Source organism: Rousettus aegyptiacus, unplaced genomic scaffold, assembly GCF_014176215.1.
Source record: "Rousettus aegyptiacus isolate mRouAeg1 unplaced genomic scaffold, mRouAeg1.p scaffold_m13_p_3, whole genome shotgun sequence".
In the NCBI taxonomy this organism is placed as follows: Eukaryota; Metazoa; Chordata; class Mammalia; order Chiroptera; family Pteropodidae; genus Rousettus; species Rousettus aegyptiacus.
Window position 1 is genome coordinate 19436261 of NW_023416306.1, and position 16317 is coordinate 19452577.

At 42.7% G+C, this 16317-nt stretch overlaps 1 protein-coding gene and 1 pseudogene across 1 annotated transcript; both read right to left on the bottom strand.

Annotated features, from left to right (window-relative positions):
- The window catches only part of LOC107502632, a 31261-nt pseudogene that overhangs the window by 12755 nt on the left and 2189 nt on the right, over positions 1-16317 (bottom strand).
- LOC107502609 (syncytin-1-like) lies at positions 422-2125 on the bottom strand. The gene has a single exon (XM_016129970.2). It carries the CDS (start codon positions 2123-2125, stop codon positions 422-424), a length of 1704 nt encoding a protein of 567 aa, XP_015985456.2.

A 16317-nucleotide genomic window follows, 5' to 3' on the forward strand; every position in this document is an offset into this window, starting at 1 on the left:
TCAGGAGATACTGTGTAACACAAAGGGGCCGGGTGAAAAGACCCGCGAAAAGTCCCTTCGGCGGGAAGCGAGGCAGATACATCCAGGAGGCTTACGTGGCCTTGGCGGGAAGCCCTGCTGAGCAGCCATTTTCGGCCTGGCAGCCATCTTAGTCAAAACAGCCCCCGACAGGTCCCCCTTTTTTCTTTATTAAATGGAAGGGGCCAAAACTTTCACAGCTTTGGAGCAGATAGACTGTGCCTGTCTTAGGCGACTCTCTACAGACATGAGCCTTACCCGTCATTGGTACATGAGTGTCATGCAGTCATGCCCTGTCTTAGGTTGGTCTCAGACTTAGAGAATCCTTACCCGTCTTTGACTACCAGCCTCTGCTTGGGGGGTCTTGCTGTTGACGTCTTTATTTAAAGGAGAGACATGGTGGTCAGTCCTCTCCTAAGTGGATATAGGCATCGCCTCTCTCAAGCATCTCTAGGCGAGTATAATGAACCTGTATAGGTTTTGCTTGTAAGGCCTCTATCTGTTGGCGAATGAAGGTCATGAGCTTCTGGAATAAAACTGGCCCTAATGAAAGCAGAATCAACAAGCCAAGTAGGGGAAGCAAATAGGGCAACATCCCACCCATCCCCGACCAAAAGGGGTTAGAGGTTATTTCTTTTCGTCGCCTTTCTAAATCTTCTTGTAGTTGTTTTATTTTATCTCGGACAATTCCTGATTTATTGGCATAAAAACAACATTTTTCTCCTAGGGCCAAGCAAATGCCGCCCTGTTCTGCTGTAAGTAGGTCTAGGCCTCTTCTGTTTTGTAATACGACCTCAGCTAAGGAATCAACTTGGTCTTGTAAATCTTGGATGGTCTCAGAGATCGCCTGGACATCAGTAATTAACTGTCTTGAGATTTTTTGATACTGGACTATGGAATGTCCTAGGCCTGCGGCACCAGAGGCAACTGCTCCAGAGACGCCTAGGCCTATCAATAAGGGGACGAAAGCAACCGCTCGTTTGGATCTGCCAGCAACGTGGTCAAGAGAAGGGATGGGAACTGGCTCATCACCAGGAACCATAGTTATATCAGGGAGCAGATATCCTAGTACACATGAGCCAGTCCAATTTTGCGGTAAGGAGGTATAAGCATAATAATTCCCGCAAATAAAAACTGAGCTATTGGAAGCACAGAGGGGTGTGGACACATTTACAAAAGCGGTACAGTTAGCAAAGGAAACATCTCCCAGGTCAACTTCATCTGTCCTGTTAAATGAGTAGGAAGCGAAGCAGGTAACATTAGTAAAATACAGGGGCTGTACTAAAAAGGGTGAGCTAGCGCGACACGAGGTGGTAGCATTGAAATCCTTCTCAGGGAGGGGCAAAGCTAGGGGGATCGGCGTCCTCTGATGCAGGCACAGCCAACAATCTCCGGCGAAAGCGGGATTGGAAGAGTTTAACAACTTATGTGTGGCCGTGAGAATATCAAGGGTCTGGGCGTCAATATCAACACTGCCCCGAGGTTTTGGGAGAGCTAAAGGATGATAGACTAGGGGTGAAAACAAAGCCTTATGGGCTTCTTCAAGTTTTTCTTGAATCTTAGTAGCTTGATTGGTATCTGCCGGGCCTCCCCCGTCAGACATGTGTAGGGGAGGGTTGGTTAACCAACACACATTTTTTCCCGGGGTATTTCCACAGGGGGCAGCAACTTGAATATGAGTGTACGGGGCTGCAATTGGCGTACCACGAGTCAATAGTGCGGTGAAATACACTGTATGATTTAAAATGCATTGTTGGAAAGCTTCATAGCAGGAGCTATGAACTAGGGGGTGAATGGTGGTACATTCAGCAGGGCAGGTAGGGAGCTCAGACCCCTGGTCAGTTGTTAGCTGAGACCTGCTTTTGTAGCATGAGTACTGGCCATTGCCATTGGAGGGCAAGTAAGCTATCTTATCGCCACAGTTGACCGTGGCAAGGGTACTTACACCTCTTTGCAGATACCCGTATCCCCCATTGCAGTCGCAAGGGTTGCCCAGGTGTTGTCTGAGTCTTGTCAGGGCATCGCGCGCAGGCTCAAACCTGGCTGACACAAACGTCACGAGAGGAATGAGTAGCAGGCACACCGCGGTCTTGCGAAGGGGGTCCATTATTACTGTAAGAGAGAGCATTTTTATGTTTTCTCAGGGGGAGACGTCTCCCTGGAACTGTGGTGTCAATTTGTTTTACAAGCCTCTCTGGAAGCCATCGAGCTGCTTGGGCCTTGGTATCAAAAATGCAAACTGACCCTCGACCCCAAATGAGTACAGGATCAGGACCTGACCATTCATTGGTCAGGGGGTCTCTCCAGAGAACTGAGGCATAATTATTACTGGTTGTGGGATGCCAATGTCTATCAGTGGCAGACTTTTCATTTTTATCTAAGGTGAGGAAATTAAGAATGAAAAGGGCATGAGCAACAATATTTTTTGGTGAATTCTTGGTTGAGTGCCATTCCCCCGTCTTTAATTTAGTTATGAGATTTTTAAGGGTCTGATGAGCTCTTTCAATGATCCCTTGGCCCTGGGAGTTGTATGGGATGCCAGTAATGTGTCTAATTTGTAGGGTGGCACAAAAGGACTTGAAGTTTTGTCCAGTGTATCCAGGACCATTATCAGTTTTAATAGTAGTAGGCTTTCCTAGCGTTGCTAGGCAAGCGAGAATGTGGGAGATAACATTTTTGCTGGCTTCACCCGTCTGAGGGGTGGCAAAAATAATGCCACTGTGGGTATCAACAGTTACACGGAGGTATTTTAGGCGGCCAAATTCTGGGACATGTGTGACATCCATCTGCCATAGTTCATTTGGGACAAGCCCTCTGGGATTAACTCCTAAGCGGGGTGTAGGCAGGTACATGACACAGGCAGGACACTGTTTGACTATTTGTCGGGCCTGCTCTCTGGTCAGCTTGAACATTAATCTCAGGGTCTGAGCATTTAAATGATGCAGAGCATGTGCCTGTTGCGCTTGATCTATAGCGGAGGCAAGGAAAACAGATTGATGTCGAGTTGCTAAGTCAGTAACCATATTTCCTTTGGAGAGAGGTCCTGGCAAACCCGTATGGGCTCGTAAATGACCTATGAAAAAAGGGCAGGTGCGAGCTTGAATAGCTATTTGTACTTGTAAGAACAATGATATTGCAGTAGAAGAAGTCTTGATAAATGGGGCTGTCTCTAATAGCGGGACCGACTGGGCAATATAGGCACTGTCTGTATAAATATTAACAGGATGAGCGTCAAAAGTCTGTAGGACTGCAAGAATAGCACAAAGTTCAACTAATTGGGCAGAAGTATAGGGAGTCTGAATAATCTGTGTTTGGCTATTGACTGTGTAAGCCGCATTTCCATTGGAAGAACCATCAGTAAAGACTGTAAGGGCCTCACGCAAGGGGCCCCTTGTAGTAATTTTTGGAAACACAAAGGGATGGAGTCTAAAAAATTGAAGGAGCTTATCAGCAGGAAAGTGATTATCAATTTGTCCCAAAAAGGAGGCACAGGCAAGTGACCATTGATCTGAGGTCTGAAAAAGCCAGTTTATTTCAGCTTTTGTGTAAGGCTGTATGATCAGGTCAGGCTCTTTGCCGAAATAACGACGACCTGTCTCTCTGCCTATCATAATTAGTTTGGCTACTAGGAGATAGTATGGCTGAATGGTTTTTTTCGGGAGAGGCCGGGAGATGTGTCCACATCAGTGGCGCAGATTGCCAGAAAACCCCGGTAGGCGTGTGAGCCGTAGCACAAATTATGAACTTGAGGGGCTTGGTGTAATCTATGAAGGTAACAAATTGTTGGGATATAGCCTGTTCAACTTTTGCCAACACTACTCTCCCCTCTTGGGTGAGGCTGCGCAGGGACCTGGGATCGGGGTCACCTTTGAGAATGTCAAATAAAGGTCTGAGCTCACCCGTGGTAAGCCTCAGGTAGGGGCGTAGCCAATTGACATCTCCAAGAAGTTTTTGGAAATCATTTAGGGAGTTTAAGTGAGCGGTTCGTAATTGTAATTTTGGAGTTTTAATTTGTTGATGGCAAAGCTCAAAACCTAGATAAGTATAGAGATCTTTAAGTTGGACTTTATCGGGGGCAATCTGTAGGCCTTGATCAGTTAACCGTTTGACTAAGGCATTACAGCACTGAAAGAGATCCTGACTTGACTGACCAGCGAGGAGGATGTCATCCATGTAATGGATAAGATAAAGGGAGGGCCATTATTGTCTAATAGGATCAATTGCCAAAGCAACAAACTTTTGACAAAGGGTAGGACTATTTGCCATGCCTTGTGGCAGTACTCTCCATTGATACCTCTGCATGGGGCCTTGGAAATTGATCTGTGGTAGACTGAAGGCAAACCGCTGCCTGTCTTGAGGATGTAGAGGGATGGTAAAGAAGCAATCTTTAAGATCAATGATAATTTTTAATGAATGAGCAGGGACGGCCACAGGTGAGGGCAGGCCTGGCTGACGAGCCCCCATAATTACCATGGTCTTATTTACCTCACAGAGGTCTTGTAGCAGCCGCCACTTGCCAGACTTTTTACGAATCACAAAAACGGGAGTATTCCAAGGGGAGTCACTAGGCTCTATATGACCCGCTGCGAGTTGTTCCTGCACTAACTGGTTGGCGGCAGCGAGTTTTTCAGAGCTCAACGGCCACTGATCCACCCATACAGGTGTTTCAGATTTCCAAGTTATGGGATCCGCATGGGGTGCAGGTTGGTCAGAGGCCATTAACCGACGGGGGCGCTGATCAACAGAGATAGGCGTTTTTATTCCTTGAGCATGTTTACCTAAACCCTGCCCCGGGAGGAAGCCTTGTCTCAGCATTTGAGAGGCTACAATTTCATTTGGACTAACCATCATGATCCCCATTTGCGAAAGCAGGTCCCTATCCCATAAGTTAACAGGGAGCCCAGAGAGAACATAGGGTTGAACATTTCCAATATTGCCTTCGCTATCTTTCCAAGTTAGGAGTTTGGTACTTTGCTTTGGGTTGGTGCTTTGCCCAATGCCTTGTAAATGTGTGAGGGTGGCCGTGAGAGGCCAGGCCTTAGGCCAATCTTCCTCTCTTATAATGGAAGCATTGGCCCCAGTATCAATGAGGCCTTTGAAGCGTTTTCCATCAAGTTCAAGGTCTAGCATGGGTTTTTGTGAAAGAATATTCTGTACCCAGTAGGTGTCAGAGGATCCGAAACTGTCTTTTCCTCTGGGCATGTTTGTGACCGCAGCGTTTGTTGCAGTGAGGGGTAACAAAAGCAACTGAGCAATCCTCTGCCCATTTTTAACAAATGCGGGCGCTTTGTGTGAGGATGCCATGACTTTAATTTCTCCAGTATAATCATTATCTATTATTCTAGGATGAACAAATAGCCCATTTGGGGTGGCACTGCCTCTCCCTATCAGTAACCCAAAAGTGTTGGAGGGCAGGGGGCCATAAACACCTGTAGGCAGGAGTTGTACCCCCGTCTCGGGGGCTAATATTGTGTCGGAGGAGCAACAGAGGTCCAATCCTGCGCTACCTGAAGTGGCTCAGAGGAGGTCTGAAATTGTTCGGTAACTTCTGTCTGGGGAACAAACCTGATCGCCCCAAGGTTTGGACTCTTTTTGGGGGCCTGAGGCGGGCCCCTCCAGAAGTTTCCCTGATTTGGAGGGAGAGGATTACCTTGTACATCTGTCTTAGAATAACATTGATTTGCCCAATGAGCCCCTTTTTTACACCTGGGACACAGCTTTGGGTTAACATTGCGTCCCTGACGGGGAGCGGTACAATTTTTTGCAAAATGTCCGGGCTGTCCACAGCTGAAGCGTTTAGATTGACTAGGATTATTAATTAAGGCTCCCTTTATCACTGCCCCGATAGCTAAGCCTAACTGATGACTGGAGCCTATTTCTGAACAGAGACGGATGTAGTCCGAAAGACTCCCCCCTCTTTTGTGAGGGGGGATTGCTGCCTGGCAGGCGGAGTTTGCATTTTCAAAAGCCAACTGTTTGAGAAAATCACTATCAGTTTTGGCACCACCCAGAAGCCTTTCGGCTGCACTGGTAAGGCTGCGCTGGTAAGGCGGCTAACAAACTCTGAATAGGGCTCTTCAGGTCCCTATTCTAATACTTGCTAGGGATGTTGTTGCGGCTCCCTTAGTGGCTGCATGATGTATCTGGGCGAAAAGACCAGCAGGATACTGAAGTTGAGCTTCATTAGTATCATAAGGTCTATGCCCTCTAAGTTTTTCATAGGTCCACTCCGCACTGTCGCCCCCACCCCCCGCCTCTAAATTGCGACGGGCAGTGTCTTTACATACTTCAGAAAATTCTGACTTCCATAAAACAAAATCTCCCCCTGTTAAGGTGGCCCGGGCAAGATGTTGCCAGTCATTGGTGGTGAGCCAAAGGTCATCTAACGCCTTTAAAATGGAGAGCATGAAGGGGGCAACCAGACCGAACTGCGAGACTGCCAATTTTAGTTCTTTTAGGGTTTTGAAGTCAAGGCGTTTGTACTCGCGAGCAGGGGGGTCCCCTCTCTCTTCATCACTGTTTTCTCCCTCTATTTTAATAGCTGGCCGTTCAAGAACAGGGAAAAGGCCTAGGCCTGCAGATTTCTTGAGAGTTTTCGTTTTGGGCGGGGTCTTGGAAATGGCGGACTTAAAGGCATTATGCTCTTTTTGGAGCCGAACAGTTTTACGTAATTTTTGAACCTGTTGCGACCAGTCTTCAGGGGCTGGAGGGTCATTAACTACTAAATCGTTAACTACCGGATGAGGCTTTTTTCTTAACTTTTACTCTCCTTGATCGGAGTGATTCTTTGAGACCTCCGATAAATTTTTCTTGCGCACTTATCTCTTGCCCCATTTTTTTAAATAGAAGTACTGCCCTGAGGCGAGCACCATGAAAAGGATTTTAGCCTAAAATATAAAACCTATTTCTTTGCGCCTTGAATTGTGTCTCTATAAACGGACACCCTTTTTTTCTCTCTTTGGGGCTCAGGCCCTGGGGTTACAACCCCTTGTCTCTTAGAAATCGCCCTCTTACCTCATCGGCCGTCTTCACGAGGCAGGCACTCTCGCGGCGACCACTTTTTCGATTTTCTTTTTCGGGGACTGCGGTCTATTTTTCAGGACGATCTCTCGCTCTCCGTCTCTCCGCAGCGTCGGGCCCCACGTTGGGCGCCAGTTGTCCTGGCCCACGGGACAGTCAACAGGGACCCTAAGACAGAACGGGGAGGGGAGGGAGACAAGACGACACAAAGAATGCAGACAAGACAGGCTTTCTGATCAAGTCTCGTTTACTAAGGCTCGCTGCAGGCTTATATAGGGCGTGATTGGGTGGTGTTGCGTTAGCGGGGCTGATTGGCCAGAGGCATTCAGGAGATACTGTGTAACACAAAGGGGCCGGGCGAAAAGACCCGCGAAAAGTCCCTTCGGCGGGAAGCGAGGCAGATACATCCAGGAGGCTTACATGGCCTTGGCGGGAAGCCCTGTTGAGCAGCCATTTTCGGCCTGGCAGCCATCTTAGTCAAAACAGCCCCCGACAAGTTTTTATCTGTCCATGTGAGACAAATTGCTCTTGGAACCTCAGGCATCCTCTTAAAGGACCCACACAGACTCACTCATTCACAGGTACTCACCCTAGGCTCTAGCGAGGGGATAGCAGCTTGGGAGGTGCCAGAGACATACAGGGAGAAACTGAGTTGTGTGGCTTCAGGATGAGGGCTGGAGGGATAGCCACCATTGTCCCCTTATTGAGCCCTCCTCCTACAGCACCAGCAGGCAAGAGCCATCTTTCTTGAGTTGAGGCCTCCTACCACATGACCAAATCTGAATCTGTATTAGCCTAATGAACACCACTTGCTCTACCTTGATGATTCCCTGAGACCTTGCCCCATCCAACTCAAGCACCACCAGAGGCTCTTTTGGCGGGAGGCAGCTAGTCTTGGCCTGTGCTGCAGTCTTTCTTTAAAAACTCTTAAAGTTCCTCAGGCCACAAGTGGGTGGCAGATGGCCTCAGTATGCCCTGTGCCTTTTGCTGAGTGGCCCCAGGCTCAGCACTGAGGCCAAATCTGAATCTGCATTAACCTGGTGAACACTACTTGTCCCACCCTAGTGACTTCCTGAGACCCCCCCATCTAACCCAACCCTCATAAAACCTGAGGCTCTTTTAGAGGCTAAGCCTTATGAGCAGCTGGTAGGAAACAGTAGGCCGTAGGGTACCCTGTGCCTTTGCTGAGATGCCCCAGGCCTAGTATCAATGGCAGCTGGCTTCAGTTCACACCATGGCTCCTCTCACATACCTTCACATCCAGCACAAACAGCTACCAACTACAATTACTTTGTAGCCCTGGGATGGCCACAAGCAGCAGCTGACCTTGACCTGCACTAGAGGCCTCCCAAGAGGCCCCGAAACCAACACGCCCAGTGGCTGGCTTCAGACCACAACAGAGTACCACCCAATTAGTCCCACAGTAGGCACCATAGCCCATTGGGGTGAATCCCGCTCCTTGGGGTCAGCCCTTGCACAGTAGTTCACATGCTGTGGTCATGGGCAAGCCTCGCAGCCAGTCAGCCTAAGGGTCAATCCCACCTCTGATGTGCCAACAGCAATCAAGGCTCGAATATAATAGGGTACCCACAACCCACACAAGGGACACTCCTAAAGCATCTGGCTCAGGTGACCAGGCAGATTGCACCACTGGGCCACACAGGACACTTAATAAGGCTACCCTTTTAAGATTGGGAGATACCTAATACATAGAAACAAACACAGAGAGACAGCCAAATTCAGCAAGACATTAAAAATATCATACACCATGGTCAAGTAGGATTTATTCCTGGGATGCCGGTTTGGTTCCATATCCACAAATTAATTAACATGTTATACCACATAGACAAAATAAAGGATAAAATCATACAATCATCAATAGATGCAGAAAAAGCATCTGACAAAATCCAGCATCTATTTATGACAAAAACTCTCAGAAAAATGGAAATAGAACATACCTCAACATAATAAAGGCCATATATGACAAACCCACAGCTAACATCATACTCGATAGAGAAAAGCTAATGGTGTTTTCCTTAATATCAGGAGCAAGACAAGGACGGCCACTTTCACCACTTTTATTCAACATAGTATTAGAAATCCTGGCCACAGCAACCAGGCAAGAAAAAGAATCCAAATTGTAAAGGAGAAAGTAAAACTGTCATTCGCAGATGACATACATATGATATATAGAAAGCCTCAAAGAGTCCACCAAAAAACTATTAGAACCAGTAAGTGAATTTAGTAAACAAGCAGGATATAAAATTAATATTCAGAAATCAGTTGCATTTTTATACAATGATAACAAACTATCATAAAGAGAAATTTTTTAAAAATCTCATTTATAGTTGCATCAAAAACAATAAATACCTAGGAATATATTTAGCCAAGGAAGTAAAAAAACAAAAACAAAAACAAAAAACTGTACTTGGAAAATTATAACACATTGACGAAAAAAATGTAAGAAGACATAAATAAATGGAAGTATATATCATGCTCATGGATGAGAAGAATTAACATCGTTAAAATGTTCATACTATCCAAAGCAATTCAATGCAAATATCCATACCATTTTTCACAGAAATAGAACAAATAATCCTAAAATTTGTATGGAACCACAAAAGACCTCGAATAGCCACAGCAATCTTGAGAAAGAAGAAAAAAGTTGGAGGTATCATGCTACATGATATCAAATTATAATACAAGGCAATTGCAATCAAAACAGCATGGCACTAGAATAGAAACAGACTCATAAATCAATGGAACAGAAGAGAAAGCCCAGAAATCAACCCATGCCTATATGGGCAATTAATTTATGGCAAAGGAAGCAAGAATATACAATGGAGCAAAGACAGTCTATTCAAAAAATAATGTTAGAAAACCTAGACAGATACATGCAAAAAATGAAACTAGACCACTTTCTTATACCATATACCAGAATAAAATCAAAATGGATTAAAGACTTAAATATAAGTCCTAAAACCATATAACTCCTAGATGAAAACATAGGCAGTAAACTCTCTGACATTGTGTAGTAATATTTTTTTCTGATATATCTCTTTAGGCAAGAGAAACAAAAAGAAAAAAAATTAACAAATGGGACCACATCAAATTAAAAAGTTTTTGCACACCAAAGGAAACCATCAATAAAACGAAAAGACAACCTACTAAATAGAAGAAGGCATTTGTCAATGATACATCCAATAAGGTGTTAATATCCAAAATTATTAAAGAACTCGTACAACTTAACACCAAGAAAACAATCCATTTAAAAAATGGGCAGAGGACCCGAATAGACATTTCTCCAAAGAAGATGTACAGATGGCCAATAGACGTATGAAAAGATGCTCAATGACACAAAACATCAGAGAAATGCAAATTCAAACCACAATTAGATATCACCTCATACCTGTCAGAATGGCTATCATCAATAAATCGACAAAAAGTGTTGGCAAAGATATGGAAAAAAAAGGAAACCCTCATGCACTGTAGGCAGGACTACAAATTGATGAAGCCACTGTGGGAAACAGTGTGGAGGTTCTTCAAAAAATTATAAATATTACTACCTTGTGACCCAGCAATTTCATTTCTGAAAATTTTTCTGAAGAAATCCAAAAGACTAATTGGAAAAGATATATGCACCCCTATGTTCACTGAAGTGTTATTTACAATAGCCAAGATATGGAAGCAACCTGAGTGCCCATCAACAGACAATTGGATAAAGAAGTGGTACATCTATAATGCAATATTACTCAGCCATAAAAAGAAAATCTTACCATTTGCAACGACACAGATGAACCTAGAGGGTATTACGCTAAGTGAAATAAGTCAGAGAAAAACATACTATAGGATTTCACTTCTTTGTGGTATCTAAAGAACAAAATAAGTGAAAAAAGCAAAACAAACAGACTCATAGATACAGAAAACAAACTGATGGTTGCCAGACCGGGAGGAGCTGGGGCTAGATTAAAAAAAAAAAAAGAGAGAGGGGATTAAGAAGTACAAATTGGTAGTTACAAAATCATCCCAGGGATGTAAAGTACATAGGAAATATAGTTGATAATATTGTAATAACTATGTATGATACAAAGTGGCTACTAGACTTATTGGGAGGATCATTTTATAAATTATGTAATGTCTAACCATGATACGATACACCTGAAACTAATATAAAATAATATTGAATGTCAATTATAATTGAAAAATAAAAAATAAAATAAAATACTAAAAATGTAGATTTTTAGAAAACAAAAAACAAGCAAAATAAAACGATCCCTTATGAAATTTGGCATTTTTGGAAGGACTAGATGAAGGGCTTGTAACTCTGATTAAACAACATAAATTAAACTGACCAACCATGTATACTGATGAACTAGCAATTCTGGTTGGTCAACTATCTAAAACTATTTAAAAGAAAGCAAAAGACAAAGCTGTCAAAATCATGAACTTACAGCTCCAGAAACTAAGCAGTCAGGTCAGACCTCCCCAAAGGTCTCTTAGATAAGTGGAGAGGGGAATCTGTTTTTGTTGTAGAAAGCCCCACAACCTTAAGAAAGATGTAGAAAACTGAAATGGGAATTAGGAAAAGAAAAGAAACAGAAGCAAATATTGGGCTTCCCTAAGAATTATAAGAGGGAATTTCCCCTTGTCCTGACTAATTCTTTAGGAGAAATTGAAATTACTGTAAAAGGGGAAATTATTAAGGCTCTTGTTACTGGAGCTACTTTATCTGTTCTTAACCCCACCCAATTAAGTTGCTCTCTCCCTCAGAGTAAAGCTTCTGTACAAATGGTAGGGACATCTAATCAACTGTCCTCAGTTTTTAAATCAGAACCTGTTCCCTTCCTATTAGGGACTGTTATGGGAAACGTACATTTTTACTAGTCAAATCTGCACCAATTCACCTGATAGGGAGAGATTTACTTAAAACTTGTGATGCATATATCCTTTTCTCCGAAGGGTGAAATATATTTAGAACTAAATGAATCAGATACTGAAGAAATTAGAAAATAATGATTTTAAAGGAAACCCCACAAGAGAAAACTAATCTTGGGACTGAACATTTGTCACAGGACATTTCTATGCAAATTTGAGCCCTTAGATATCATCAAGATTAAGCCAACCAGTCCTATTAAAATAACTATTGACAATACCTTGCCTCTAGTTAATATTCACCAATATTCTTCAAGACCTGATGCACTAGCTGGAATTAAGCCCATTGTACAAGATTATTTTAAAAGGGGGTTTATAATTCCATGTATTAGCCCCTGTAATTCTTCTATCCTTCCAGTAAGAAACCAAATGAAAGAGGATGAAGATTTGTACAGAATCTCAAAGCCATAAATCAAATAGTTATTCAAGACATCCTGTGGTTCCAAATCCACATACCCCATTATCAACCATTCCTGTAGACTGCCAATATTTTTCAGTAATAGATTTAGGTAGTACCTTTTTCAGCATTCCCATAGATAAAGACAGTGAAAATCTCTTTGCCTTCACCTGGGAGGATCGCCAATTTCCTCCCAATCTGCCTGGGAAATATACAGAGAGTCCCACCTCTTTCTCTTAAACACTAAAAACTAATTTAAATGATGTTGATGTCCCCAGAGATTCCACTCTAATCTAATATGTGGATGATTTACTTTTATTCTCTAGGGCATTACTAGATTGCCGAAAGGACACAATTTACCTATTATAACAACTATCTACAAAAGGATAAAAGGTATCAAAAGACAAACTTCAATTTTGTTTGTCCCAAGTACAACACCTTGGCCATCTCATGTCTAAAGATGGTCCACTGATTGATCCTGAAAGGTTCGGAAGAATCCCATCCCTTCCTCTTCCAAAAATAAGCAAACGGCTTTAAGGATTCCTAGGTCTGACTGGATAATGTGGCAATTGGGTTCCAAATTTTTCGTTAATGGCCTCTATATGTCTTGTTAAAAGCAGACCGACCTGATCAAATTCAATGGAGCCCAGAAGGGAAACAAGCTATAGAAGCTCTAAAGGAAGAATTATCTAAAGCTCACACTTTGGGGTCCCCTAATCATAAACTTCCCTTCTTCCTTTTCATACACGAAAATAAAGAAAATGCTTTAGGAGCTCTAAACATGGGGGCGTATCAGAAACATGGAGATCTTCCTCGATCTGTAGGATATTACAGCCGTAATCTGACTCAGTACCAGGAAGGCTCCCTTTCTGCATGAGGGCCTTCTCTGCTGTAGCCATGTGATGCAAACACACAGAAGAGTAGTTATGGGCTCTCCTTTACCAATTTATGTTCCTCATTCTGTTGAATCTTTATGAGCTCTCGTCACACTCAACACTTCTCTTAGTGTACTGATTTCTTATGAAGTATTCCTGCTTTCTGTACCTAATATTACTTTAACGCAATGTAACAGCCTTAACCCAGCAACTTTATTACCTACCGGATGAAAACATCACTATTGTGATTTACAGGAAACTCCTATTGATAATGGTGACTTTATTTGGTTTACAGGTGGTCCTTACCTGAAAGATGAACAGGGACATTACTGAGCTAGACACGCAATAACTTCCATCATGAACATAACTGGAAGTTCTTATTTACCTGAAATAAGATTTGCCCAGAAAGTCAGATTCATTGCTCTAACTCAGGCTTGTCAATTGGCCAAAGATCAAATAGTCAGTATTTACAGTGATAATTGCTCTGTGTCTGGTGCAGCTCACGACTTCAGAATGTTATAGAAACAGTGGAGCTACTTAACTTCCTCAGGACAGCCCAGAAAGGATGAAAAACAGGTTACAGCATTATTAGATGCCACGCGACAACCTAAACAATTGGCTGTTCTAAAGCTGCAACCAAGGAAACAAAAAGAAACCATTTAGCTGACGCTGCAGCTAGACAGGCAGCACTGAGCAGCCAAAATATCCAGACCTAAGAATGTTCCTTGATTCCTATTAAATGAATAAAAGACTCTTTTACAGTTCCAATAGACAGCTACAGAAGAAGAAAAGAGGATATGGCAACAAAAGAGGGGAACATTTGACCCAGACGAACAGATATGGCTTGGACCCAATCAGAAACCAATCTTACCTATAGGGGCTCCACTGCCTATGCTTTAATATGCACATGAGCTAACACATTGGGGTCCTGAATAGACGATTTCATGGAAACCTCCCGCTGTGCCTCATAAAGTGTATAACAGATGTTCAATCTGTCCAGAATATAACCCTGGAAAACCACTCCATGGGTCCCAATTACATTCCCACTTCCTTTAGGTCCATTTGAGGTATGGCAATTGGATTTTATCCAAATGCCAGTATCTCAGGGATACAAGTATGTATTAGTTACGATTTGTATGTCTTCTCAGTTGAGACAGTTCCTTGCAGGAGAGCAACAGCATTAACGGTAGATAAATTGTTACTGGAAAAAATAATTCCCAATTGGGGAATTTCCTCTGAGTTACATAATGACCGAGGGACTCATTTCACTGCCAAACAATGCAATACATCCATAACATTTGGCCTATTCCACATCATTTTCATTATGCTTACCACTCCAGTCCTCTAGACTGGTGGAACGTACCAATGGTACAATCAAAATTCAACCAGTTAAAATTTCAGAAGCTTTTAATCTCCCCTGGGCAAAAGCTTTCTCTATAGTACTCCTCAACCTGAGAGCCACTCCTCTTCGTAAACATAACCTTTCTCCTTATGAAATAGTCACTGGTTACCCTATGCATCTGGATGAAGGGGCGTATGAACCAGCCTTACTAACAGGAGACAATCTACTTTATTGTCAAGGTTTATTAACCAGCTTAAAGGGACTGATAAACTAACTGATTTCAAAGACCATGGCTTACAACCAGGAGATTTGGTCTATTAGAAAAGACATTAAATAAAAGACTTTCTCCATCCTTATCAGGCGTTACTAACTAATCTACGAGCAGCCGAACTTAAAGGAGTTAACTCATGAATTCACATTTCTCACTTTAAAAAGGCACCTGATTACAAATGTACCCCTACTTCTGTCTCTGATAATTGCCTCCACCTACAGCAGACATTACAGACTTTTCAAGAATGAAAACCCACCAACAGAGAAGGCAGACAGCTATCCCAAGACATTGACAAGGCCTGTATGCCCACAAACAGATGTTGAATTCAAGCACATTTGTTTAATCATTTTTTTTGTCTGCTAATAATAATAGCTAAACTTGTTCTTTGACCTTCTCTCAAACCTTACTCTTATATGACCTAATTATTAATGATTGATGAAGATATATAAAATTCTTATATTATTATCCTTATGAAGATTTCCTAATGGAAACAATATCTATCTCCCTGGACCCCCTGCCTTACTGGATACGAAAATTTTAACTTGGGTATCTGCTAATCTTTACATCTATTAAACAATAATATTTTGATTTTCTGTTATGGTAAAGAAGCGACCACCTTGTTAGCTGTGCATTAGTTTTCTCCTACCATAATATAAACTTTGGTATATTTTTCCCCGGATGTGTCTATTATAAAGGACCCGTCTTGGACAAATACCTTCAAGAACACCTCCCTGATAATTCCCATGATAGAATTATATATGGATCTAATTTAAATGAGTGTTGTAGAGCTATAGAAATGGATGGTTAAAAAAAAAAATTAGGAAAAATACCTGAGTGTGATGCTTTGTAGCAGCCTACCTAGCCTGTTATAGTATATCTTGTCCTCAGACTCACCAGCTCTGCTCTTGTGGCTATATGCCCATAAAACAGGGAGGGGAAATCAATGGGTCCCCATTTCAGAAATTATTCGAATTACTTGGTGGGTAGATATGTCTATAACTACCTCACCCTCCTTGCATTCTGGATGCTTGTGGGAAGCCCTATGGAATACTCAAACTCTAGCTCACTTTGGGATTACCTCTATTCATTTAACTACGGTATGGGAAACATTTTGGGGTCCATTCAGTATACCCCAATTGCTCCGAGGCCATGGCCAGCCAATGGCAACAACATTTCTGGTAGATTCAATAACACTGTCCCCCTCTAAGAAATAAGAGGGGACTACTTGGAGGATTAGGGGCTGGTATTGGTATGTGGGGACAAGCTGAATTTGCAGTTAATGAAGAGTCATTTGTTAGAAAACTTTATCTAAAAGAGGGAATGTTATTTCAAGAAGAAGGAAAAGAATGGGAAGCAGCATGGAAAGACAACGAGGCTTTAGCTCAATGGATAGAACAGACTCAACAGACTGTAAAAGCTCATGTACAAACCCAAAAATGGGAATGTGCCTGTACCCTGGCTC